This window comes from Salmo salar, chromosome 09 (genome assembly GCF_965601325.2).
Source record: "Salmo salar chromosome 09, fSalSal1, whole genome shotgun sequence".
Lineage (NCBI taxonomy): Eukaryota > Metazoa > Chordata > Actinopteri > Salmoniformes > Salmonidae > Salmo > Salmo salar.
Genome location: NC_138299.1, coordinates 145,926,064 through 145,938,914, shown reverse-complemented (window position 1 = coordinate 145,938,914; position 12,851 = coordinate 145,926,064). Strand labels below are relative to the sequence as shown.

Sequence of the window (12,851 nt, the reverse complement as noted above, 5' to 3'; positions counted from 1 at the left end):
TATACAGTACCAGTCAAAAGATTGGAAACACCTACTCATTCAAGTTTTTTTTTTACTATTTTCTACATTGTAGAATAATAGTGAAGACATCAACACTATGAAATAACACATATGGGCATTCTCTCAACCAGCTTCACCTGGAATGCTTTTCCAACAGTCTTGAAGGAGTTCCCACATATGCTGAGCACTTGTTGGTGCTTTTCCTTCACTCTGCGGTCCAACTCATCCCAAGCCATCTCAATTGGGTTGTGGTCAGGTGATTGTGGAGGCCAGGTCATCTGATGCAGCACTCCATCACTCTCCTCCTTGGGCAAGTAGACCTTACACGGCCTGTAGGTGTGTTGGGTCATCCTGTTGAAAAACCAATGATAGTCTCACTAAGCGCAAACCAAATGGGATGGCGCATCGCTGCAGAATACTGTGGTAGCCATGCTGGTTAAATGTGCCTTGAATTTTAAACAAATCAGTGACAGTGTCACCAGCAAAGCACTCCCTCACCATCACACCTCCTCCTCCATGCTTCACGGTGGGAACTACACATGCGGAGATCATCCGTTCACCTTCTCTGCATCTCACAAAGACAAAGCCGTTGGAACCAAAAATCTCAAATTTGGACTCATCAGACCAAAGGACAGATTTCCACCGGTCTAATGTACATTGCTCATGTTTCTTTGCCCAAGTAAGTCTCTTCTTATTATTGGTGTCCTTTAGTAGTGGTTTCTTTGCAGCAATTCGACCATGAAGGCCTGATTCACGCAGTCTCCTCTGGACAGTTGATGTTGAGATGTGTTTGTTATTTGAACTTTGAAGCATTTATTTGGGCTACAATTTGAGGTGCAGTTAACTCTAATGAACTTGTCCTCTGCAGCAGAGGTAACTCTAGGTCTTCCTTTCCTGTGGCGGTCCTCATGAGAGCCAGTTCATCATAGCACTTGATAGTTTTTGTGACTGCACTTGAAGAAACTTTCAAAGTTCTTAAAATGTTCCGTCTTAAAGTAATGATGGACTGTCATTTCTCTTTGCTTATTTGAGCTGTTCTTGCCATAATATGGACTTGGTCTTTTACCAAATAGGGATATCTTCTGTATACCACCCCTACCCTGTCACAACACAACTGATTGGCTCAAACGCATTAAGAAGGAAATAAATTCCACAAATTAACTTTTACCAAGGCACACATGTTAATTGAAATGAATTCCAGGTGACTACCTCATGAAGCTGGTGAGAGAATGCCAAGAGTGTGCAAAGCTGTCATCAAGGCAAAGGGTGGCTACTTTGAAGAATCTAAAATCTAAAATATATTTTGAATTGTTTAACACTTTTTGGTTATTACATGATTACACATGTGTTATTTCATAGTTTTGATGTCTTCACTATTATTCTACAATGTAGAAAATAGTACAAATAAAGAAAAACCCTTGAATGAGAAGGTGTGTCCAAACCTTTGACTGGAGCCAGATGCTTACGTATGTCTGCCTTGCCCATCCACAGCACCTTGGCAAAACTGAAACCTACTTGAAGGTAACAGCGCTCACTGTTGCCCCCAGTGGCCGGTTTACACATCATCTCCCAATGTCCTCAGACATGGATGGACATCGAATACTGACTTGTATCATGGGTGACCTGGCTGGAAAATGATGACGATGATAAAAATGATGACGATCCGCAACCAATGTCTTGCCCCTGTTATGTGCCCCTATTGACTGGTTCAATGTGAGAAAATGTTTTGGGCATCTGGCCTGACAGTTGATCAATTAGGCCGACTGGACAAGTAGTGTCAGATTTTCTCTCTCCAGACCAAAGATAACAATGGCTGTCTTCGAAGTGCTGTGTGCATAATGTGTATTTTTGGCAGTGAATGAACCTAACTGCCGGAAGCTTTTAATCCACCTTCAATGCACAATGAAGTTGAAAAGTGGAGATACAATCAAGCTGTCTCCAACAAAGCCTGATGCCCAGTTAAAAATGGATAAACGGTCACTTCTCCTGCAGTAGAGCCTACTATTAGCTAAATGACTGTATGAATGTGTCTAATGATGCGTAGCCCTAAATGATGTGCAGAGATAGATCAGGCCAGGATGGAAGGACAGGAGGAGAGGAGGTGAGGAGAAGAGAGGAGGAAAGGAGAGGTGAGGAGAAGAGTGGAGGGTAGGACAGCAGATGAGGAGAAGAGAGGAGGAAAGGAGAGGTGAGGAGAAGAGAGGACGGTAGGAGAGGAGAGGAGGTGAGGAGAAGAGAGGAGGAGAGGAGGAAAGGAGAGGAGGTGAGGAGAAGAGGGAAGGAGAGGAGAGGAGAAGAGAGGAGAAGAGGAGATGTGAAGAGAGGTGAGGAGAAGAGAGGAGGATAGGAGAGGAGGTGAAGAGAAGAGAGAAGGTGAGGAGAAGAGTGGAGGAGAGGAGAGGTGAGGAGGAGGAGGGGAGGTGAGGAGAAGAGAGGAGGAGAGGAGATGAGGAGGTGAGGAGAAGAGAGGAGGAGAGGAGGGAGGGGGAGGAGGAGAGGAGATGAGGAGAAGAGAGGAGGTGAGGAGAAGAGAGGAGGTGAGGAGAAGAGAGGATAAGAGAGGAGGAAAGGAAAAGAGAGACAATGGGCGGGTCCTTTTTTTCTCCTTTCAGCTGCCATGACTGCTGTTTTTTTCTTCTCTTTCATTGAATGGCCGATGGAGTTGAATGGCAGATGGAGTTGAATGGCAGATGGAGTTGAATGGATGATGGAGTTGAATGGCAGATGGAGTTGAATGGATGATGGAGTTGAATGGCAGATGGAGTTGAATGGCCGATGGAATTGAATGGCAGATGGAGTTGAATGGATGATGGAGTTGAATGGCAGATGGAGTTGAATGGATGATGGAGTTGAATGGCAGATGGAGTTGAATGGCAGATGGAGTTGTGGCAGATGGGGATGGCAGATGGAGTTGAATGGTGAGGAGTGGGCAGATGGAATTGAATGGCAGATGGAGTTGAATGGCAGATGGAGTTGAATGGCAGATGGAATTGAATGGCAGATGGAGTTGAATGGCAGATGGAATTGAATGGCAGATGGAGTTGAATGGCAGATGGAATTGAATGGCAGATGGAGTTGAATGGCAGATGGAGTTGAATGGCAGATGGAGTTGAATGGATGATGGAGTTGAATGGCAGATGGAATTGAATGGCAGATGGAGTTGAATGGCAGATGGAATTGAATGGAAGATGGAGTTGAATGGCAGATGGAGTTGAATGGCAGATGGAGTTGAATGGCTGATAGAGTTGAATGGCTGATAGAATTGAATGGCAGATGGAGTTGAATGGCAGATGGAATTGAATGGCAGATGGAGTTGAATGGCAGATGGAGTTGAATGGCTGATAGAGTTGAATGGCTGATAGAGTTGAATGGCTGATAGAGTTGAATGGCAGATGGAGTTGAATGGCTGATAGAGTTGAATGGCTGATAGAATTGAATGGCTGATAGAATTGAATGGCAGATGGAGTTGAATGGCAGATGGAGTTGAATGGCTGATAGAGTTGAATGGCTGATAGAGTTGAATGGCTGATAGAGTTGAATGGCAGATGGAGTTGGATGGCAGATGGAGTTGGATGGCAGATAGAGTTGAATGGCTGATGGAGTTGTGTAGCCCTGAAGAAGGGATTAGAAGACCTTGAATAGAGGAGTAGGTCAGCGACCATTAGGCCTCTCTGAAGGGAACTAAGCCCTCAGTAACCACCCTGTTATCTTTACACAGAGCTATTAGCTTTGACCATTGCCTTTTCAAAGGCTTTAGCTGCGAGCAACCGCCTTATTGACGAGCTCAATGTTCCACTGACAAGCTCTAGTAAAAGTTGGTTCAAACTTCAAGAGGAGTCTGGCTGCTTTCTGGGGTAATCACAGCTGAAGAATGATTATTCTCCCTGGCTGTGAAGGAATTTGCGACTTGATTTGTTCGTTTTACATTATTGTTTTATAAGTGCTCATTAGCATAATGCATAGCTTCTCTGAGCTAGCGGTGACAGGATTGACAGAATGGGGATGTGAAACTGTGTGATGGAATTGGCATTTTAGAGGGAAAGAAATGAACAAGTAATAAGGGAAGGAAAATAGAAAGAAGTTTAATGGAAAAAGCTCAGAATGTGTCAATACAGTCAATGGACTATTCTTCATGCCAGCAGATTGAGAGCATGCACTCTGTGTGTGTTTATCACGCAGACCATGCAGCGCATGCTGAAGGGAAGGGCCTGCCTACCCAGAGCATGTGAGGCCAGGCAGGGGCCAGGCGGGGGCCAGGCAGGGGCCAGGCTGCAGTTTAAACCTTCTCTCTCTCTCTCTCTCCTCTCTCTCTCTCTCTCTCTCTCTCTCTCTCTCTCTCTCTCTCTCTCTCTCTCTCTCTCCTAATGATCTCCTGAAGGCAATTAGAATTGTATGTGGTGTGGTGCTGCCAACAGGCTCACGGTGAAACACACTAAACCTCCTGGTCTGAGAAATGACCTGGAATCAGTGGCATGTCACAGACAGTACAGTAACAGTACATTAGTAGTGGCAGAGAGGGGGGTGGACTCAGGACATATCTGGTTGAAGTGCATACTGGGAGACCTGAAGCGTCCGAAGGCCATTAACAGTGGGATTACTGTGTGCTATTGTCACTCATTACTGACTTTTTAGTCATTGGCTATTGAGGGTTCTGAAAGGATTTCATTTCGTTCTATATAATAATAGTGGAACTGTATTTAGTTAATATTCTTGAATTGTCACCTCTGTGTGTAGGTGGTGAGGTGACGAAGCCGCGGTTCACACAGTACTTCCGGGGCAGTCTGTCAGGGCTGACCATCAGGCCAGGGAAGATAGAAAGCCAGAAGGTCATCTCCTGTCTACAGGCCTGTAAAGAAGGACTGGACATCAACTCACTGGAGAGCCTGGGCAAGGGCATCAAGGTAAGGCAACAGAAACACACACACACACACACACACACACACACACACACACACACACACACACACACACACACACACACACACACACACACACACACACACACACACACACACACACACACACACACACACACACACACACACACACACACACACACACACACACACACAGACACAGACTCACAAACACATTCAAATGCTGATACAGTGCATTCCGAAAGTATTCAAGCCCCTTCAGACCCCAGACCCCAGAGGTCCTGGGCTGGCGTGGTTACACGTGGTTGCAGTTGTGTAGCCGGTTGAACGTACTGCCAAATTCTCTAAAACGACGTTGGAGGCAGCTTATGGTAGACTAATTCACTTAAAGTATCTGTCAACAGCTCTGGTGGACATTCCTGCAGTCAGCATGCCCATTGTACACTCCCTCAAAACCTGAGACATCTGTGGCATTGTGTTGTGTGACAAAACTGCGCATTTGGATGGATTATCTTGGCAAAGGGATGTAAACAAAAGTGTGATCATTTAAGAGAAATAAGCTTTTTGTTCTTGTGGAACATTTCTGGGATCTTTTATTTCAGCTCATGAATTATGGGACCAACACTTTACATTTTTGTTCGGTATAGATTCAAACATATGTTAAAACACTTAGTTCCCCCTCCCTTCCCTCTCTTTCCTCCCCTACCCCCTTCATATCCCCCTTCCATCTTTTCTTCCTCCCACCTTCAAGCTGAAGCTGATTCATCTCCCAATACAGAGAGAGGGAGGAGATAAAGAGAAGAGTGGGAAGAGAGGCCTTATGATAGAGATAGAGAGTGTGTGTGTGTGAGAGAGAGAGAGAGAGAGAGAGAGAGAGAGAGAGAGAGAGAGAGAGAGAGAGAGAGAGAGAGAGAGAGAGGTAAAAAGGCAGGTTCACTTTATCTTTTTCAAATTATTTCCTTTTCTTTTTGTGGCGACCCTTTTCAACGGGTCTCCTGAGTCCAGTACAGCTTAAGGACAGTGTTTAGGATCAGTTGGGACGCTTGACAATGCAATCACAGGAGAAGGAGAGGATGAGAGGAGGGGGGGGGGGGGGGGGCAGAGGGATAAAATGATATGGAGAGAGCTCCCTGAAGCGTAGTGTCTTTGCTGCTGTGTATGAATGAGGCTGTTGAATTGGCAGCATAAAGCCTCTTCTGTGAAACTGAGACTCAATGCATCATGTCCACTGGGACCCAGAGCTGTGTCTGAGTGTGTCTGAGCAACACAAGAGGCTTATGATCCCTGAAACAGAGAAGAAGAATGAACACACACTCGTGATGTACACTCAAACACACTCAGTCAGACACACACCTATGTTGTATATTTCGACACACTCAGACACACAATTGTTTCAGTGTGTGTTAAACTGTGGTCAAGTCTGATGTGCTCTCTTTCTCTTTCTCTCTCTCTATTTTTCTCTGTCTCTCTCTTCCCTCTCTCGCTCAGTTCCACTTCAACCCAGCCCAGTCGATCCTGGTGATGGAGGGAGAGGATCTGGAGAACATGAACGCTGCTCTGAGGAAGGTCTCCTACATCAACTCCCGCCAGTTTCCCACACCGGGCATCAGACACCTGCACATCTCAACATCAGTACAGTACGCAAGGCTCCTTCTACCTTTACTACTGACCGTAACATCATCTCTAGCTGTCTCTCTCGTCTCTCCTGTCCTTCATCCACCTCAGTACATTATGACTAGATAAGGTCTTCTCTCCTGTCCTTCATCCACCTCAGTACATTATGACTAGATAAGGTCTTCTCTCCTGTCCTTCATCCACCTCAGTACATTATGACTAGATAAGGTCTTCTCTCCTGTCCTTCATCCACCTCAGTACATTATGACTAGATAAGGTCTTCTCTCCTGTCCTTCATCCACCTCAGTACATTATGACTAGATAAGGTCTTCTCTCCTGTCCTTCATCCACCTCAGTACATTATGACTAGATAAGGTCTTCTCTCCTGTCCTTCATCCACCTCAGTACATTATGACTAGATAAGGTCTTCTCTCCTGTCCTTCATCCACCTCAGTACATTATGACTAGATAAGGTCTTCTCTCCTGTCCTTCATGCACCTCAGTACATTATGACTAGATAAGATCTTCTCTCTCCTGTCCTTCATCCACCTCACATTATGACTGGATAAGGTCTTCTCTCTCCTGTCCTTCATCCACCTCACATTATGACTGGATAAGGTCTTCTCTCTCCTGTCCTTCATCCACCTCACATTATGACCAGATAAGGTCTTCTCTCTCCAGGTTTCATCCACCTCACATTATGACTGGATAAGGACTTCTCCTTCCTGTCCTTTAACCACCTCACATTATGACTGGATAAGGTCTTCTCCCTCCTGTCTTTCATCCACCTCACATTATGACTGGATAAGGTCTTTTCCCTCCTGTCCCATGTGGCTCAGTTGGTAGAGCATGGTGTTTGCAACGCCAGGGTTGTGGGTTTGATTCCCATGGGGGACCAGTACAGAGAAAAAATTTATCAAATGTATGCATTCACTACTGTAAGTTGCTCTGGCTAAGAGCATCTGCTAAATGACTAAAATGTAATGTAAATGTCTTTCATCCACCTCACATTATGACTGGATAAGGTCTTCTCTCTCTTGTCCTTCATCCACCTCAAATTATGACTGGATAAGATTTTCTCCCTCCTGTCTTTCATCCACCTCACATGATGACTGGATAAGGTCTTCTCTCTCTTGTCCTTCATCCAACTCACATTATGACTGGATAAGGTCTTCTCCCTCCTGTCCTTCATCCACCTCACATTATGACTATCTGTCTTTTTTCCACCTCAGTCCAGTTTAACCTACTGTAGCTACAGTTGAAGTCAGAAGTTTACATACACCTTAGCCAAATACATTTAAACTCAGCTTTTCACAATTCCTGACATTTAATCCTAGTAAAATTCCCTGTCTTAGGTCAGTTAGGATCACCACTTTATTTTAAGAATGTGAAATGTCAGAATAATAGTAGAGAGAAAGATTTATTTCAGTTTTAATTTCTTTCATCACATTTCCAGTGGGTCAGAAGTTTACATACATTCAATTAGTATTTGGTAGCATTCCCTTTAAATTGTAACTTGTGTCAAATGTTTCGGGTAGCCTTCCACATGCTCCCCACAATAAGTTGGGTGAATTTTGGCCCAACCCTCCTGACAGAGCTGGTGTAATTGAGTCAGGTTTGTAGACCTCCTTGCTCGCACACGCTTTATCAGTTGTGATCACAAATTTTCTATAGGATTGAGGTCAGGGCTTTGTGATGGCCACTCCAATACCTTGACTTTGTTGTCCTTGAGCCATTTTGCCACAAATTTGGACGTATACTTGGGGTCATTGTCCATTTGGAAGACCCATTTGCAATCAAGCTTTAACTTCCTGACTGATGTCTTGAGATGTTGCTTCAATATATCCATATAATTTTCCTACCTCATGATGCTATCTATTTTGTGAAGTGCACCAATCCCTCCTGCAGCAAAGCACCCCCACAACGTGATGCTGCCATGCCCGTGCTTCACGTTTGGGATGGTGTTCTTCGGCTTGCAAGCCTCCCCCTTTTTCCTCCAAACATAATGATGGTCATTACGGCCAAACAGTTCTATTTTTGTTTCATCAGACCAGAGGACATTTCTCCAAAAAGTATGATCTTTGTCCCCATGTGCAGTTGCAAACCGTAGTCTGGCTTTTTTATGGCGGTTTTGGAGCAGTGGATTCTTCCTTGCTGAGCAGCCTTTCAGGTTATGTCGATATAGGATTTGTTTGACTGTGGATATAGATACTTTTGTACCTGTTTCCTCTAGCATCTTCACAAGGTCCTTTGCTGTTGTTCTGGGATTGATTTTCACTTTTCGCACCAAAGTACATTCATCTCTAGGAGACAGAACGCGTCTCCTTCCTTAGTGGTATGACGGCTGCGTGGTCCCATGGTGTTTATACTTGCGTACTCTTGTTTATACAGATGAACATGATACCTTCAGACATTTGTAAATTGCCCCCAAGGATGAACAAGACTTGTGGAGGTCTACAATGTTTTTTCTGAGGTCTTGGCTGATTTCTTTTTATTTTCCCATGATGTCAAGCAAAGAGGCACTGAGTTTGAAGGTAGGCCTTGAAATAAATCCACAGGTACACCTCCAATTGACTCAAATGATGTCAATTAGACTACCAGAAGCTTCTAAAGCCATGACATCCTTTTCTGGAATTTTCCAAGCTGTTTAAAGGCACAGTCAACTTAGTGTATGTAAACTTCTGACCCACTGGAATTGTGATATAGTAAATTATAAGTAAAATAATCTGTCTCTAAACAATTGTTGGAAAAATTACTTGTTTCATGCACAAAGTAGATGTCCTAACCGACTTGCCAGAACTATAGTTTGTTGACAAGAAATGTGTGGAGTGGTTGAAAAATGAGTTTTAATGACTCCAACCTAAGTGTATGTAAACTTCCTACTTTAACTGTATATCTGTCTGCATTTAGTTAATATCTCCCTCTCTTTCCTCCCTCTCCATCTCTCTCTCTGTCCTCCCTCTCCATCTCTCTCCCTGTCCTCCCTCTCCATCTCTCTCCCAGTCCTCCCTCTCCATCTCTCTCTCTGTCCATCTCTCTCTGTCCTCCCTCTCCATCTCTCTCTCTGTCCTCCCTCTCCATCTCTCTCTGTCCTCCCTCTCCATCTCTCTCCCTGTCCTCCCTCACAATCTCTCACTGTCCTCCCTCTCCATCTCTCTCTCTGTCCATCTCTCTCTGTCCTCCCTCTCCATCTCTCTCTCTGTCCTCCCTCTCCATCTCTCTCTGTCCTCCCTCTCCATCTCTCTCCCTGTCCTCCCTCTCCATCTCTCTCCCTGTCCTTCCTCTCCATCTCTCTCTGTCCATCTCTCTCTGTCCTCCCTCTCCATCTCTCTCTGTCCTCCCTCTCCATCTCTCTCTCTCTGTCCTCCCTCTCCATCTCTCTCTGTCCTCCTTTGTTTTTATTTATTTTATTTCACAAGGTAGGCTAGTTGAGAACAAGTTCTCATTTACAACTGCAACCTGGCCAAGATAAAGCATAGCAATTCGACACATACAACAACACAAAGTTACACATGGAATAAACAAAACATACAGTCAATAATACAGTAGAACAAAAGAAAACAAAAAGTCTATATACAGTGAGTGCAAATTAGGTAAGTTAAGGCAATAAATAGACCATGGTGGCGAAGTAATTACAATATATGAAGCGAGGGCCAACCAACGAGAGCGTACAGGTCGCAATGGTGGGTAGTGTATGGGTCTTTGGTGACAAAACGGATGGCACTGTGATAGACTGCATCCAGTTTGTTGAGTAGAGTGTTGGTGTAACGGCTGTCGTGGTGAATGGATGACCAAAACGCAGTCGGGATATGAATGCTCATCTTTCTATTTAATTAGAATAAAATGAACACGGAAAACAAGAAAACAAAAAAACGACAGTTTTACAGGCTATGTACTTACATACAGCAGTGCAAAATCAACAACCCACAAACCCCAGGTGAAAAACACACTCCTAATATATGACTCCCAATCAGGAACAACGACATACAGCTGTTCCTGATCGGGAGCCACACAGACTAACAAAGAAACAGAACTAGATAAACCATAGAAAACCAACACTAGAACAAAACTTAAACCCCAGACTACATAAATCAAACACCCCTTAAATAACACATACAACCCGAACCATATGAAACAAATACCCCTCTGCCACGTCCTGACCAAATATAATACAATTACTCCCTCTGCTGGTCAGGACGTGACAGTTGGAGGCTATTTTATAGATGACATCACCGAAGTCGAGGATCGGTAGGATGGTCAGTTTTACGAGGATATGTTCGGCAGCATGAGTGAAGGATGCTTTGTTGCAATATAGGAAGCCGATTCTAGATTTAATTTTGGATTGGAGATGCTTAATGTGAGTCTGGAAGGAGAGTTTACAGTCTAACCAGACACCCAAGTATTTGTAGTTGTCCACGTATTCTAAGTCAGAGCCGTCCACAGTAGTGATGCTGGACGGGCGGGCAGGTGCAGGCAGTGATCGATTGAAGAGCATGCATTTAGTTTTACTTGCGTTTAAGAGCAGTTGGAGGCCACGGAAGGAGAGTTGTATGGCATTGAAGCTCGTCTGGAGGTTAGTTAACACAGTGTCCAAAGAAGGTCCAGAAGTATACAGAATGGTGTCGTCTGCGTAGAGGTGGATAAGAGAATCTCCAGCAGCAAGAGCGACATCATTGATGAATACAGAGAAGAGAGTCAGCCCGAGAATTGAACCCTGTGGCACCCCCATAGAGACTGCCAGAGGTCCGGACAACAGGCCCTCTGATTTGACACACTGAACTCTATCAGGGAAGTAGTTGGTAAACCAGGCGAGGCAATCATTTGAGAAACCAAGGCTGTCGAGTCTGCCAATAAGAATGTGGTGATTGACAGAGTCGAAAGCCTTGGCCAGGTCGATGAATACGGGTGCACAGTAATGTCTCTTATCGATGGCGGTTATGATGTCGTTTAGGACCTTGAGCGTGGCTGAGGTGCACCCGTGACCAGCTCTGAAACCATCTCCATCTCTCTCTCTGTCCTCCCTCTCCATCTCTCTCTGTTTTCTCCTGAGTTTTCTCCTCACTCTTTTTGACTTCTCACTCCATTCTCCCCATCTTCCTCTCATCTTCCTGTGATCTGTAAACTAGTTTCAACACCTTCTCACTGTCAACACACAACAGCAGCACAACTTATTACAACACATCTCACACTCACTCCTGTAGCTAGTTAGCTACCCCTCGCCTCCTCTTCCTCTTTCTCTCCCCTCTTCACTTCTTTTGTTCTTTAATCCACCACTCTCTCTGTTCCACATCGCCTCCTGGGGCAAGTTTTTACATTTTCATGTTATTTATTAATAATTCTGTCTGGGTTTTGTCAGAGGACAGCGGAAGAGAGAGACTGAGTGAGACTGGATGGTATTGTATAACAGCCATCCCTGGCGGGCTGTGGTGAATATTCATTGCAGGTTTAAATATGTGCAGCCCCCACAGCTCAGCCCTGGAGGGGTGTACTCCGCCCCCCTATTGGGTTCGACGCAGGGCTGCGGGCCCATCCCTTCAGCTAGCCTAGCAAGGAAGGGGGGGCAGGAAGAGGAGGGGTCGACTGGGCTGCAGGCACACCAATTAGAAATTAATACATTATGCTAACTATGCTTAAGCTTGTGTATTTCTCGATGTTGTTTAATAGAGTTTTCTGGTTGTGTGTGGGCGGGTGGCTGGGGCTGTGCTGTGCAGGCTGTCCAGTGGTCTGCACTGCCTATGAACCTTGTTGCTCTCCAGCTGTTGCTCACAAAGAGAGGGCTTGGTAGTCGTCCAAGACAAGCTTTGATAACAATAATGTGTAAATCATTTAAAACAACGTCCAGTAAACAGGCCTGCAGATCAAACTGTCTATTAGGCCACAGCCAAAACAAAAGTTCCTCTTGAGGAATACTGCTGTTTGCTGGAAATTTCCCCGCAAGTGGCATCAGTGTAAACAAGTAAATAGAGTCGTTCATTAATTCCATAAAATACACTTAAGTGTGTTTTCAATTTAATAATGCAATTACTGCAGCCATCAGGAACAAGTAACTAGTGTTAATCTATGCAGGGCCTTTATTCTACCTTGTCACATTTTCTTTAATTAATTTGGCTGGAGTCCAAGTCCTCACCGTGGCCCACCCACGCTAAGTCTCCATGCTCCACTGTCTCTGCCTCCTCTCCACAACAATACCCTGCCGCTCCACTGTCTCTGCCTCCTCTCCACAACAATACCCTGCCGCTCCACTGTCTCTGCCTCCTCTCCACAACAATACCCTGCCGCTCCACTGTCTCTGCCTCCTCTCCACAACAATACCCTGCCGCTCCACTGTCTCTGCCTCCTCTCCACAACAATACCCTGCCG

At 45.0% G+C, this 12,851-nt stretch overlaps 1 protein-coding gene across 2 annotated transcripts in view; it reads left to right on the top strand.

Annotated features, from left to right (window-relative positions):
- The window catches only part of LOC106613128 (calsyntenin-2), a 443,615-nt gene that overhangs the window by 400,526 nt on the left and 30,238 nt on the right, over positions 1-12,851 (top strand). For both annotated transcript variants that reach the window (XM_014215083.3, XM_014215084.3), the window contains exons 10-11: positions 4,735-4,901; positions 6,366-6,514. In XM_014215083.3, the coding sequence (XP_014070558.2) occupies positions 4,735-4,901; positions 6,366-6,514 (316 nt within the window). The remainder of the gene's footprint in view (positions 1-4,734; positions 4,902-6,365; positions 6,515-12,851) is intronic.